Source organism: Pan paniscus, chromosome 5 (assembly GCF_029289425.2).
Source record: "Pan paniscus chromosome 5, NHGRI_mPanPan1-v2.0_pri, whole genome shotgun sequence".
NCBI lineage: Eukaryota > Metazoa > Chordata > Mammalia > Primates > Hominidae > Pan > Pan paniscus.
The window spans coordinates 162161561-162177185 of record NC_073254.2 but is presented as its reverse complement, the minus strand read 5'-3'; the positions used below and the strand labels follow the sequence as shown (position 1 = coordinate 162177185).

Below are 15625 nucleotides of genomic sequence, written 5' to 3'. Positions count from 1 at the left end.
ACTTAATTGTTTTCCAGGACAAACTCGCTCTGTATTTATACCCTTTGGAACTATTAAAAGCCATATAAATATTGCTTTTTAACTAAAAATTGAAAAATCTTAAAGTACACAGGGATACAGATGAAAGGTGAAGTACAAATTTTATATAGTACAAAAAAATATAAAGGAGAAAGCCTGCCTCTCCTACCCCAAAGTTTAGGGCTAGTACCAGTTTCTATGACACCTTTCCACCCACCTACAAATAACTGTGTGTCCAATCCAATCTATATATATGTCAATGCTGTTCTCTGCTAAGAAGTTTGTGTACTTATCTAAACTAAAATCTTCTAGAAGGCATACTTGCGTGTGTGTTTTGCAAATGGTAGTTAAGTTCTGCATACTATACTGTTTTATGCATTTTTCACTTAATGTGTCCTAGCAATAACTCCAGATTAATACGTATAAATCTGTCTTGCTGTTTTTAATGGTTTCATAGTGTCCCATTCTCTGCATGCATAGCTTATAAAGCAATCCCTTACTGATGGACATTTAAGTTTTAATTTCCAATCTTTTGCTATTACAAATAATGCTACAGTAAATATTCTCATATACTGTGTATATGAATATATTTATAGAAAACTGTATAAAAGTATAAATGCAAAGTGAGGAGACAGACAAATCTTAGGCTGACCTATTCAATGACTATTTTTTGCTTGATTTTGATAAGTACTCACCAAATATATTTAAATTATAAACATCTGACAATTTTCTCCACAAAACTTGCCAAACACTGAAAGGCACATAAATATATATTATTTTTAAAATGCTAGAATGTAAAATCTGAGATGGATCTTCACACTAGTCACGTCTAGTGCTTTGAAACAGGTGTACCTAGGCTTATGTAGATTACATATATCATTCATATACATCTTAAAAAACAAGGTAAATCTACTATACTCTAATGGTCCAATCTATAGATCAATGTCATTCGTTGCTAAGTAATTTGCATTTCTGCCTAAATTAAAATCCTCCAAACAAATCTCTATTTATAGAGAAGACTATCCAGAAAGTGTGATTAAACAGACTCCTGAAAGAACACAGCATTTGGAGAGACACAGAAAAAGGAAGAAAGGCATGTTACCTATATTGTCTATGAGTAACAGTATAAGGAAAGAATGAGTGAAACCTTAGTGTAATCATGAGAAACAGGGTTGAGAGAAATGCGTAGGCCAGAGTATCAACAACAGGTTATCAAAGCTTACAGAAGAATGCAAACATGGTACTTCTGATACAAGTACACAGCCTACATTTTGATCTATGAAGTGAGCTGCATTTTACAATGAAAGGCTAGCTTTAATCATAAAATAATTATATTATTTAATCTAGCTTTATTACTAAAATCTTCTCCTGTAATATGAACTATAAAAAGCTTATGTTTCTTGAGAAAGAAAAAAACACACTGTATCAACTACATGTGATATCTGTGCAGTGTTGAAAGCACAAGAAGCAAACACTTCGCCTGTTTAAACAATCACTATCCCTGTCCTCATTGCACCTCCTTTGCTTTTTTGTGGAAGAACTAAAAACTGCAAATTAGTACATACTATTCTTTTCAGTTATCTTAAGGATTTCCCTTTGATAAAAGTGCATCCTGGACCTTTATATGAGAGAAAATAAATCATTCTTAACGTGAGTAAGAGGGGAAACATTTGCTATTATTTATATATTAAAAATGTTATTTTGTTTTTTATTAGGCAACTATGAACTTTTTTTATTGTTTCAAATATAATAGAAAAAAATCTGGGGCTAAAAGGAGGAGATTTCAACATCTCAAACCAATCTTAAAGGGAAATATACTATCAGAAAAGTAGGTTTTAATTTGAGAGGATTTTAGTTCCTTAGAGGAAGGAACATAGAAGGCACGTGGCTAAAACATGAAGTCAAAAAAACTTGGATTCAAATCCTGGTTCTGTCATTACTGGGTATGTTTGTTTTCTTAGAATAATTGCTTAGTCTCTTGAGAGTTTGTAAGTTAAAGACAGTAATACATAATATAGTTGCTGCAAGAATAAGTGTGGAAATTAGCCATGATAATCATTTGACTGGTAAGGCTACAAGAGTGTATAAAATATGATAGGATCTCATTCTATAGAAGTTCTAAGTTTTTTAGTTTTATTCTTCCCTCTAAGGAACAAAAGAGAGAGAAAACAAGAGGCTCATGCTAGAGTTAACTAGATCAAATTGAACTGTTTATGACAAAAAACTTTCTAATAGAAAACCACCTAATATTTATCTTTATGTCATGAATATTCTAGCCAGGATACACTGTGTATTAGTTTGAACATATAAGACTATCAATACTTTATCATTTTTGTTACACAAAACTGGCAATTTCATATGGATCGATCTACTATAGCCCTCCTGTTAAAAGTGTTTTCTCTTTTTTATACTCATAGAGTGTATCTATATATAAATATATACTGATGTGCCTATACCACAACTCTGCCTTGAGATATACTGTCTAAAACACAACTCCTTGGACAGTCTTTCTATAAGGTTAATATCCTACCCCCAGTTGTGATACTTCTCTTGATTCACATAATAATTTTAAGTGTTCATTAACTTGCCATTAAATACCTTGACTTTCCTTGGCACAGAAATAGGAAGGAAGAGGAAAAAAAAGAGGGAAAGGAGGCTAATCTGCTGAACACTGATTTTGTGATAGGCCTACTACTAGTCCATTTTTACAGTTTTTCCCTTTTAATAATTAAAATAACCATGAGAAGTAAGTATGATTAATTTCATATTAGAAAGAGGAAAAATTAAGGTCACGAGAAGTTAAATATCAGCTGAGTTTATGCTTTAGCATGGGGTAGAAACAAATAACCAATATGATTTGCCTCCTAAATGCATTTTATTTCCCCTTGGCTCCTCTATGAGAATGCTTGTGTCTGGGACTCTTGATCAGGATTTAAACCTTCAAGTATAATCTGAACAGTATTCATCTAAGGCGAACAGATCTAAGTAGCTGGTTTCACTTACATTATTCCACACTGGAAATAATGAATATTTCTAAACATAATAAAATACTTAAAAGTGTTCCAAGAAATTTTACTTCCAAAACAAATGCAAATAGGTTTGTCTATTAATATCATCACATAGGCCATAAAATATTGAAAAGTCAAGGTCAAATATGCTGACTGAAGACACAAAAAGAGATCAGTGCTAAAATTATCATTTCATCAATAATCTTAAAGAAAACGTTAGCAATATTTTTGCAGATAATATAAACTTGTAAGTTTTAAAATAGGAGGAAAGACACTAATCATACTTGATGTTACAATGGTCAAAATAGAAAACTTGCATATAATGTAATTCATGCAAAATTTGGGTAAAATAAAAAAAATTTGGGTAAAATAAGGCTGACAAAAGTAAAGTAATAGTGTGTTACATAATAGGAACAGTAGAAATCAGGGCATGAAGGATGACTATCATTCCATTAATTATTTTAAAGTGTTTGTATAGTTTAGTACCATAAGTCACCTGGGATAAAAGTAAATTTTTAAGAAAAGTTTTTGAAAAAATTAAATGTAAAATTTAAATTATAGCTGCAAGTGTCCTACTTGGAGATAAAGGTGACATTTTGTCAACAATGCAATTAAAGGGAAGAGTAACTGAAATTTTGTCAAAGTGTCTTTACTGACCCTGACTTAACTACTGAGGACTAACTTTGTCAGATTTTTAAAAATAAAAACATAAACATACAGTACTGATTTATTCACAGATAGGTCTCTCTTTCCTGTTAGTTTTTTAAAGTGTAAGGTTAAAAAAAAAATAATCCGAATCCCTCCTTTCACCTGTCTATGATTTCATTGTTACTGAGATTTCATGCCTCAAAGCCCACTCCCCATCATCAATAATACCCATGTTGAGGGCAGAGGCATAGTCCCAAGGGAATGAAACAAACCTAGATATCACAGTGAGACCCTGACTGACACATCCTAATATCAACTCCACTCACCTCCGAGCTATTCTAAAACAACAGTGAGGGGAAAAGAAAGGGAAGAGAAGAAAAAGAAAAACAGCAATATATATGAAAAGCATGGAAACCAATCTTATTAATAAAATATAAGGTTAAGAGTAATCAATGCACATAATACTTGTAATTTCTCAAATAATTAGAATACAACTAATATTAAAATTTTAATGAAAATAATTTAATGTTTCTTGTGGGTTCAAATGGAATTCAAGGAACTTGTCATGTTTTCATGACCATCATTATGAGGCACATATGTGATAAGAAATGCAGTTCTTCTTTATAAAAGGGGAATTAAATAAATCATTCAGTTACAGTTTCCCACCTGTGCTGTGAGGCACTTCTGCTGGTGTATTAGCTGGAGCGTGTGCACCCGGAGGAATCTGTATTCCAGTATAGTTGCCTGATGGCATGTTGCTTGGGTCATAAGTTGAAGATGATGATGGCTGAGTTGGCTGAGTGGGCAGAGAGGCTGCTCCAGCATCTTCATTTTCTTCAATATCTATCAGATCACATATACACAATGTTACAGTAGGTATTTTGAAATACAAGTGCTAGGTATTCTTATTTCATTATACACGTGACAAATGGAATCTTTAAATGCAATTCTATTTAATGCAGTGGAGAAGCAAGCTCTATTCTTAAAACAATATTTTTAATTTTTTTATTTTCTTAAAAAATGTAATTGTACCTGACAATATGATTATCACTTCTTTCAGGTTAATATTTTTTAATTCTATAAAATCTTTGCATATAGTGTATATATACACACATATATATACACACACACACATACATATATATATATATATATATATATTTTTTTTTTTTTTGAGACGGAGTCTCACTCTGCTGCCCAGGCTGGAGTGCAGTGGCGTGATCTCAGCTCATGGCAAGCTCTACCTCCCAGGTTCACGCCATTCTCCTGCCTCAGCCTCCCGAGTAGCTGGGACTACAGGCGCCTGCCACCACTCCCGGCTAGTTTGTTTTTTTGTTTTTTTTTTTTTTTTTGTATTTTTAGTAGAGACGGGGTTGCACCGTGTTAGCCAGGATGGTCTCAATCTCCGGACCTCGTGATCTGCCTGCCTCGGCCTCCCAAAGTGCTGGGATTATAGGCGTGAGCCACCACAACCAGAATATGTTTTTCTTTAAAATAAACTTTCTTTAAACTTATGAAGACTCAAGGACATTTCTGGCAAAACATGCCACATTTATGCTATCCAATAAGAACTCCATTTTCTGACAGCGGACTTTTACTTAAGATTTACCGCATACTAGCTACTAAATGATTATCTGTGAGTTGTTCAATGCATTTAGCTAATAAAAACAGAGGAATGAAATTTTGCATTTAGCTATGCAGAAAGAAATGAGATATTTCATTTTGAAAAGTTCTGAAATGCAAACTTTTAAAATATATTGTATCGTGAGCCAAATTTGAAAACTACTTTGAAAAACTGAATTTTGAGTATAAAATGACCATCAGCCGCTACTGGGAGACATAGTAACTTAAAATAAAAGCAAGCTAGAGCTACAGACTCATCAAAGAGAATAGATCTTACTGCTTCCTACCACATTTTAAAATAACCTTTTTGTCTGATTATAAACAGGTTATTCAATGTAGCTAATTTCAAACAAGAAAAAAAGTTAAATTTACCTAATCTGAGATGAGCATTTTATCAAGCAACCTTGTGGATGTATTTATACTTTACATACATTAACATGACTTTCCCCAATACTGGAGAACTCTAACATTTATACATTCTGGGAAAGAAAAAAGCTCCACAACATAAAGGCACTAGAGCATGACCAAAAGCTGGTAGAAATGAGAGTAAGGGTAAGAGGAAATCTTACCAGGTAACATTTGATTTTATGTGGCTGTTCATCTGAGGGCAGTCAATAGTCTACACAAAAGAAAGTTGCCAAGAAGTGAGCCATGAAATGTTTGTATGAACCCCAACTAAATACTTACAAGCCCCTGAATTATGCACACTCAGGTAAGACTCTAGGGGGCCCTGGAGAAAAGCAACTTAAAGCTGAAACGGGGACAAAGTTTGAGTTCTGGCAAGTCAATGGTCTGCTGGAATAAGAATCAAGACTTTGCAGAGAAAGATAACAGGATGCAGAGGAGCTTCAACATGTTCTCAACAAATAGAAGTTATTAAAAATTAGGGCAGAAAAGGAAAATGTGAAAAAAAGAGTCTACAAAAAAGACCTCAAAATGACCCTGATATTGAAAATCAGCAAAAAAGCACTTTAAAGCAGCTACGATAAATTTGTTCAAGGCCACAAAGTAAAACATAGACATAACAAATGAAAGAGACAAAACTAACCAGAAGGGGGAAAAACTGTAAGAGAAAAAAAACAGATGGTATTAACAGAAAGGAAATGGCAAAATAGGTTTAAATCTAGCTATAGCAATTACATTAAATGTAAATGAACTAAACACTATTTCTCACACAGGGGTTGAGAGACAGAATAAAAAAGTGCCTATATGCTTTTTGCAGGAAATGTACTTTAAAACACAAAGATCTAGATTTGTTTAAACTAAAAGGATGACAAACCATGTAAATATCCAGCAGACAAAAGCTGGTGACTAATTTTAATAACAGACAAATAGAATCAATGACAAGGAATATTAGCTGAGATAAAAAGGACCATTTCATAAGGATTAAAACGTCACACAAATACCAAGCTGACAAAAGCTGGGGTGGCTAACTTTAAAATCAGGCCAAACAGAATTTGTAACCAGGAACATCAGCAAGATATAGTGGGATGTTCCATAATAATAAAAAGGTTAGTTCATAAAAAATAACTATAAAGGTACATGTGCCTAATAAGAGTCTCAAAATGAAACAAACTGACAGAACTAGTAAAACCACTGTACTTGGAGATTTAACAGAGAACATCATAAGCAATAACTGCAGAATACATTCTTTTCAACTGCACATGGGACATTCACCAAGACAGATCATATGCTGGGCCATGAAAGAAATCTTGGTAAACTACAAAATACCGAAATCTTTTATAGCATGTTCTCTGACTAAAATGGAATTGAATTAGAAATCAGTAAGATATCTACAAACACCTCAAACATTCTGAAATTAAAGAATATATTTATAAATAATCCCTTACTCAAAGAAGAAATCACAAAGAAAACTATAATTATGGTGAACTGAGTGATACCAAAATTTGCAGGATGTCACTAAACCAATGCTTAGAGGGAAACTGAAAGATAGATTTAAATTCTTCTATCAGAAAAGAAAAATTTAAAGATCAAAGATCTACATTTCCTCCCTAAGAAGCTAAAAAAAAAAAAAAAAAAAAGGCAAATTAAACTCCAAGTGTGGTGCAGAAAAAATTAAAGGAATAGAAGATAAAGAAGAAAAAAACTGTACTAAGTACTTGTTGAGATAATAAAAAAAATTAAAACATCTCTGTCAAGAGACTGGGAGGAAAAAGAAGAAACAGCTATTATGAATATGAGAAATGAAGGAGGTGATATCAAATACATCCTACAGACATTAAAAGGACAGTGAAGACAATAAGAAAATATTACGCCAATAAATGGCACTACCTCAGGGAAATGAACAAATCACTTGAAGATATAAAATACCATAACTCACCCAAAAAGAGATGATCTGAACAGTCTTAAATCTATTGGGGAAATTGAATTCATGGTTAAAAACCCTCCTACAAAGAAAATGCATAGCCTAGATGGAATAAGCAGTGAATTATATCAAACATTCAAGTAAGAAAAAATACCAATCTTATGCAAACAATTTCAGAAAACAGAGAAGGGATTACTTTCATCTTGTTTTATGAGGCCAGTGTAACCCTGATACCAAACCTCACCAATACTGAAATGTAGACACACAAATTCTTAGTATCAGAATCAAATCAGCCATATAATACAAGGCCTCATCATGACTAAGTTTACCAATGAGTGCAGGGTTGGTTCAACATTTGAAAATCAATCAATGTAACTCATATTAACAGAAGAAAAAAAGTCCTATGATAATTTCAATAAGTGCATAAAAAGCACTTGACAAAATTCAACATCCATTTATGACAAAACTTCTCAGCACCCTAGAAATAAAGAAGATTTCTCAGTATCACATAGGGCAAAAAACAAAACAAAACAATGGACATATTTATTGCCACTGGCACAATAGGCAAGAAAAGAAAGAAATGAGGATTGGAAAGGAAGAAGCAAAACTGTCTCTCCTTGCAAATGACATAATTATCTACATACAAACTCTCAAGGAATTTACAAAGTAATTATCAGAATCAATAGGTAAATTTAGCAAGGTTGCAAGATAAAAAATTATACAAAAATCAATTGTAATTCCTATTAGAAGCTAACGACTGGAAAACCAAATTAAAAAATTAATTTCATTTACAAGAGAAAGGACACAAAATACTTGAAGTAAATTTAACAAAAGAGGTAAAAACCTCTACTTCAAAAAATCTAAAATACCGCTGAAAGAAATTACAGAAAACTTAAATAAATGGAAAGATACATTATGTTCATGTACTGAAAGACAATTAATTCTCCCTAAGTTTAATACTAATCATAATGCCAGTAGGCATTTTTTCTAAAAAAGAGAAACTGAAAATCTAATTCTAAAATTTATGTGGAAACTCAAAGGACAGAAGAGTTAAGATAAAAGAAAAAGAAAAGAAGATTGAGTTACTCAGCAGATGGGTCAGAGTAATACACCCAAATGAGGAACGTGTTTGACTCCAAAATCCAAATAGGTCCACTAGGCACAGTACCTCTCTTTTCTTGGTCGTAGGAGTGGCTAGATGCAACAATATCACCTTAGTATGAATATCTTGACAAGTCCCATATCACTGGACCTTTAGAAATTTCACTGACATCCCTGAACTTTAGTCAGTTTGATTTCCCATTCTCTGAGAAGCAAATGTCTCACCACTAAGTCCAGAGTAGTTGCTCACTAGGTCCAATCAGCATAATGTCATCAATATAATGGACCAGTGTAATATCTTGTGGAAGGGTAAGAAGGTATTAAGATCCCTGCAAACTAAATTGTGACACAGAGCTGGAGAGTTGATATACCCCTGAGGTAGGACAGTGAAGTGTACTGCTGGCCATGCCAGATGAAAGCAAACTGCTTCTAGTGAACCTTATGGACAGGTATGAAGAAAAAGGCACTGGCCAGATCAATAGCTGTATACTAGACACCAAAGAATGTTAATTTGCTCAAGTAATGAAGCCACAACTGGTGCAGAAGCTGCAACAGGAGTCACATAAAGGATCATAATAAAGAATAATGAGTAATGAATTATAATCACTGAATATAAATTCATGAGCCCATACTGATGTAAATAATTAAATGAATAAATACATTTATTTATGTATAGACTGGAAAGTCCATCCTTATGATAGAGTGCCAACTAATTAAAATAAAAAGAATGATAAATCATCAATGAATGCTAAACCCAGGGGGTGAAGTTGCATAAAAAATATAGGATATTTACATAATATCAAAGTATCTTCCACAAATTACTTATTAATAGCAAAGGGAAAAATAATTTTAATGGGGAATAACCCAGAAGACACCACATTACCCAAGTGATCAGTTAACATCACCAATATTTCACCAAAATCATATACTTCTAATGTAAGGCAGGGAGGACACAACTTTATTTTGGGCTATTCTGCAAAAAATGCATAGGGTTAAACTAATTATGAGGCAATATCAGACAAACAAATTGAGGAACAGTTAAAAAGTAACTGTACTTTTCAAAAGCATCAAGGCAAAGAAACACTAGAAATCCTGGGGAGCTACTCCAGATTAAGGAGACTAAAGAGATATGGCACCCAGATGCAACGTGTGATCTATGTGCATGAGAAGGAAAACTACAAAGGGTATTACTGAGTCAACTGCTAAAATCTGAATACAGACGGAAATCAGATGATACACTAAATAAATACTATACTTCTCGATTTTGATAAGTACACTGTAGTAAAAAGAATGCCACTCTTCTTAGGAAATACAGAAGTACTCAGCAGTAAAAGAGCATATCTCTAATTTACTAATAAATACTTCAAAATATACATATAATGATATCCTCTTGTGAAGCCATAAGCCATTTCTAAGGAGATACTGCTAAAAATCATGACACTAACACCAGATTATGACACCAGGTTGTATTTTGAAATTTTACACACACACACACACACACACACACAAATATATAAAATAACCTTATGTCCTTTGTTTTTTATGTGTGGTAGGGGGAGTGGGGAGAGAGAAAAGGGGACAAGGGGTAAGAAAGAGGGACAGACTATGAATCAATGAGAGAATGTTTAATTCTGGATAAAAGGCATACTGGAATTCTTTATATCATTCTGGCAACTTGTCAGTAAATTTAACATTGTATCAAAACAAATTTACCATATAAAATGAATGGTTTCAATGATCTACTGTTCTTTTTTTATATCATTAATTCTACATACAGATGCTCATCAACATACGATGGTGTTACATCCCAAAAAACCCACTGTAAGTCAAAAATCTAAGTAAAAAATGCATTTAAAATACCTAACCTACTGAACATCATTGCTTAGCCTAGCCTACATGAAACATGCTCAGAGCACTTACATTAGTGCAAAATCATCTAACACAAAGCCTTTATATAATTTAATAAATACTGTACTGAAGGTGAAAAACAATGACTGTAAGGGTTCTCGAAGTACAGTTTCTATTGAATGCATATTGCTTTGCTATCTTCTTAAAGGTGAAAAAGTATACATTAAATCATAAGTGGAAGCCTGTTTGTAATATCTATTCAAATGTCACGGTGATGTGGTATTCAGCTAGAACTTAATACATAGTATTGTTTTCAAAAGTATATACTCTTTTGTTCTTTATCTAAGTTAACTAAGTACAATATCTATTATTTTCTACGGTTTTACTAGAAATTCAATGCCAGAACAATAGACAATTAGGTTTTTGTGAAATATACTACCTTTTACACTTAGACTATTTTCCAAGAGTTAATCCTAAAACACAACAGAATATAATTCTACACTCAAAAAAAGAAAACAAATCAAAGTCTTAAAGAAGATTTTTCTCACACAAAATCAGATTTAATGACATTATATCTTGTAGATATATGGGCTATCTTTGAGAAGACATTATTAGAGGTTATGACATTAAGCCCTGATTATGACAACAGGTTATGTTTTAAGATAATGAGTTGAAAAAGTATGCAGTGAAAATATTCTCCTTTATATTGTAGAGGATTTATTATTAGTATTCTGTAGCTTACAATTTTCCACTATCCAGAAACTCCAGCAAATATGTATGAAAATAAATAACAGAAATGACAACTTCCATTTAAGCTGACTTTTGGAAAACAAAAACTGTCTACATTTAATAATCTATTTAGTTAGCATTATTAATCGTAAGGGCCTACAATAACCATTTCAGAACAAAACAGATCAACGTGATAATCAAAATGCACACTTCCTACTTTCAAAGGCAAAATGTTAAAGAGTTTTAAGATTAGAGAAGTTACTGATATGGAAAGAATGCCGAAAACCCCTAATTGACAATTTATTAGGTATTTCAATATACCTAAAATGCAACATCTAAAATAGTCCCGAAAAGTAAAACGGCTAGTTGGTTTCACAAAAAATTTCCAGGGTGCATTTAAAGACCAGATAATTCCACTGTTCCAAAGCACAGAAAAAGACTAGAGACATTCTGATTATATTTATGAAGTAAGCATAACATCATAACATTGATACCAAAAAGGAAAACTGTAGACCATCTTTAGTTATAAATGTCAACATAAAAATCCTAAATGATATAGTACTGAACTGAACCTATCAGTATAATAAAAAAATAATATATCATGACCAAGTGGGGTTTATCACACAATGTAAAATTGGTTCAATAATAGGTAATCTTTCAATATAATTCATTATAATAATAGATCTAAAGAGATTAATTAGATTGGGGTTGGCCAACTATGGCCAGTGGGCTGGCAGCCTGTTACTGTAAATAAAGCTTTACTGGAACACAACCACACTCACTTTTTTACATATTATCTATGGCTACTTCTGTACTACAACAGCAGAGCTAAACAGCTGCAACAAAGACAGTATCATTCATAAACTGAAAATATTTATTATCTGATCCTTTAAGAAAGTTTACTGATGCCTGCATTGGATAATTATCTTCACAAATGCATAAAAGTGTGTAACAAAATGCAAGGATCGTTTGGAATTTTCTCAGTTCCAAGAACAGTGGTCGTTCTCTTTATAACCATCTATTTACTACGTCTAATACATAAAAAACAAGTAAGTGAAAAAAGGTTTCCCTTTTCTATTACACATTAACTGAAAGGCCAAGTAAAATAATGAGACCTTTATTTTTTCATGATTAAAATTTGTAAAACGCACTGTGTGATGGTAAAATTTTCCTGTACATATTAAGTTAAAAAAAAACAGAGCCAGGTACAGAACTGTATGTATATTACCAGTTGTATGAAAAAATGGAGCATATATGTTTCTACTTGGTAGTAAATTCATAAAAAATGATCTCTGTAAAGATACACAAAAAAAAACTAAAAATGCTTACTTGAGTTTTGGTAGGATCTGGGAAGACAGGGGATGTGGTAGACGGGAGAAATTCACTTCATATTTTTTATATACTCTACGATTTTTTTGAACCATGTGAATGTATTACTAACTCCCCAAATAACCTACATAACTCAAACAGATTTACAAAAAATGATACGGTATTCTTCGTGGTTTGAAAACATTTTATAAATTATAAATGTATTGCCTTTCCTATGTAACAGGAATGAAATCTGATTAAAAGTAGGAGGCCAGGTACGGTGGCTCACGCCTGTAATCCCAGCACTTTGGGAGGCCAAGGTGGGCGGATCACAAGGTCAGGAGATCGAGACCATCCTGTCTAACACAGTGAAACCCCGTCTCTACTAAAAGTACAAAAAAATTAGCCAGGCGTGGTGGCAGGCGCCTGTAGTCCCAGCTACTCGGGAGGCTGAGGCAGGAGAATGGCATGAACCTGCGAGGCAGAGCTCCCAGTGAGCAGAGACTGCGCCACTGCACTCCAGCCTGGGCGACAGAGCAAGACTATGTCTCATTAAAAAAAAAAAAAGTAGGAGACAGATAAGTCACTTTGTTGACATGGACAGGTATTACAGCAGTTTGACCTTTATTTCTATTTCTCACTGTCCCTAAGTTTATGATTTTATACTTAACTTTCATTGATTCTGGGCCTGATGAAAACAAAACTGTATTGTTCCCTCCAAAAACTTTGAGTAATCTACTGAATAATTATGATTCTACTAAGTCCTTTTACTCAGAATAAATAAATACATACCATTATCTTCTTCAATTCCAACAGGGCCTGCTTGAGGAGTCTCCCCATTCTTTAAACAATTATGGATGTATGTTGCCTTCCATCTGGCATACTTCCTGTGTTTCACATTCTAAAAGAGAGCATTTTCATATCAACATTGGACTACGGTAAAGAAGTAAAAAGTAAACATTTATGATGACCTATATCATATTTCTGAGATAAAACCTATTTTTGCAGATTACAGCTCTAAAAGAAACTGGCAATACCCCACCCTATTGCTGGAATCCACCAAGTATTTAAGGCTTGACAGAATTCATGAAAAGCTATTGTCCTCAAAACATACGTACGCCCAGTTCTCTTTTATCATATAACATTTCAGAAAGGATATGCAACGGAAAAACAGGAGTGTCCTTCGAGCAAAATTTGCAACTCTTCTGCACAGGGGAGAAATAGGCTAAAGTAGAAATCTAAGACTAAATATAAAAATAACAATAGATTGAATTATTTTCACTAAAGACAAAAAAACAGATCTGTACAAATCAAGAAAAAAATAAAAAGAAAATTAAGATGTGGTGGTTAAAGCAAATGCTAGACTGATAGGCAGGTAAACCTGACTTTTTAACTAGTCACATGCTAGTTAACAGCTCTGAACCTCAGTTACCCTGATTCTAAAAAGGGAAAAATAATACCTCATTGGGTTAACTGAAAAGATCATGAAGAACCTGTTAGCTGCCTCTTCTTCTATGCCTTAAAACTAATGTAACATGATATGCTAATGTTACAGGATATAAGATAAAAATTTGCATTAAAAAATATAAAAATCTCTTAGAATTTTGGATGTGCTAGTGATTTTTAGTTTATATTTTCAACTGACCTTTATAGTGGCATCGTTATCACTTGGGAACTTGTTAGAAATGCAGAATCTTCAAGCCCACCCCAAATCTACTGAACCTGATCTACAAGTGCCAGCCTGCACCTGCACTACAAGACCACCAGGTGATTTATACGCACATTAGAGTTCCAGAGCGAACGTGGTTTTACTATTTGAAAACAGGCACGGTGGCTCATGCCTGTAATCCCACCACTTTGGGAGGCTGAGGCAGGCAGATCATGAGGTCAGAAGTTCAAGACCAGCCTGGCCAACATAGTGAAACCCTGTTTCTATTGAAAATACAAAAATTAGCTGGGCGTGGTGGCACGTGCCTGTAGTTGCAGCTACTCGGGAGGCTGAGGCAGGAGAAATCACTTGAATCCAGGAGGCAGACGCCACTGCACTCCAGCCTGAGCAGCAGAGAGAGACTCTGTCTCAAAAAAAAAAAAAAAAAAAAGAAAGAAATAGAGGGCTAGGCACAGTGGCTCATGCCTGTAATCCTAGCACTTTGGGAGGCCAAGGAGGGTGGATTGCCAGAGCTCAGGAGTTGGAGACCAGCCTGGCCAATATGGTGAAACCCCGTCTCTATGAAAAACACAAAAAATTAGCCGGGCATGGTGGCACACACCTGTAATCCCAGCTACTCAAAAGGCTGAGGCACGAGAATCACGTGAACCCAGGAGGCAGAGGTTGCAGTGAGCCAAGACTGCGCCACTGCACCAGCCCAGCTCCGGACCTCCTCCCGGCCAAAAAAAAAAAAAAAAAAAGAAATAAAGTATCCTTTTGCAAAGATCCACGAAGTCATTGATAAGTACAAATGCAGCAGGTGGTCCAGATACTTAGTTGAGTATTCTATAATGTGAGTCTCTAGATACTACTACAGGCAGCTTCTGTACAGAAAACTAAAAAAAATTAACCCCTAAATTACTAAATTTGTATCACATTTCCTTCTTATCAAACACTCCTCTTACATATTCAATTTAAAAATCTATACATTGATTCCGATTTTCTTCCAGGTATGACATTTTGCTCCACTTCACAAATGAGCTTTCCAACAGAAGTATCCACATTTAGTCTTCACTACTTCACCACTCAGTTCACTCTGTGGGGTGGGGAGGGTATATTTCTTTTCTGTATAGTTCATATTCTCCAGTAACACAAAAGGTCAGGGAATTTGAATATGCCTGTGTCTTTTACTGGCAGGGAGCCCACATGCGTCAGCCTGTTCCTCACTTGTCAGTTCATTTGAGGAATTGCTCTTGCTAATATCAACTGCCTAGTCTACACTAGAAAATCCAAGGGACACTTTTTAGGTATCATCTTACCTACTTACTGCTACACTCTGTAAATATATTAAAAGCCCTGGACTATGCC

General features: G+C 34.0%; 1 protein-coding gene across 1 annotated transcript in view; it reads right to left on the bottom strand.

The window, feature by feature from the left end:
- VTA1 (vesicle trafficking 1) overlaps positions 1–15625 on the bottom strand; it is a 73446-nt gene that overhangs the window by 17719 nt on the left and 40102 nt on the right. The window contains exons 5-6 of the mRNA XM_003827712.5: positions 13402–13510; positions 4341–4517 (exon numbers count right to left, since the gene is read on the bottom strand). Of these exons, the coding sequence (XP_003827760.1) occupies positions 4341–4517; positions 13402–13510 (286 nt within the window). The remainder of the gene's footprint in view (positions 1–4340; positions 4518–13401; positions 13511–15625) is intronic.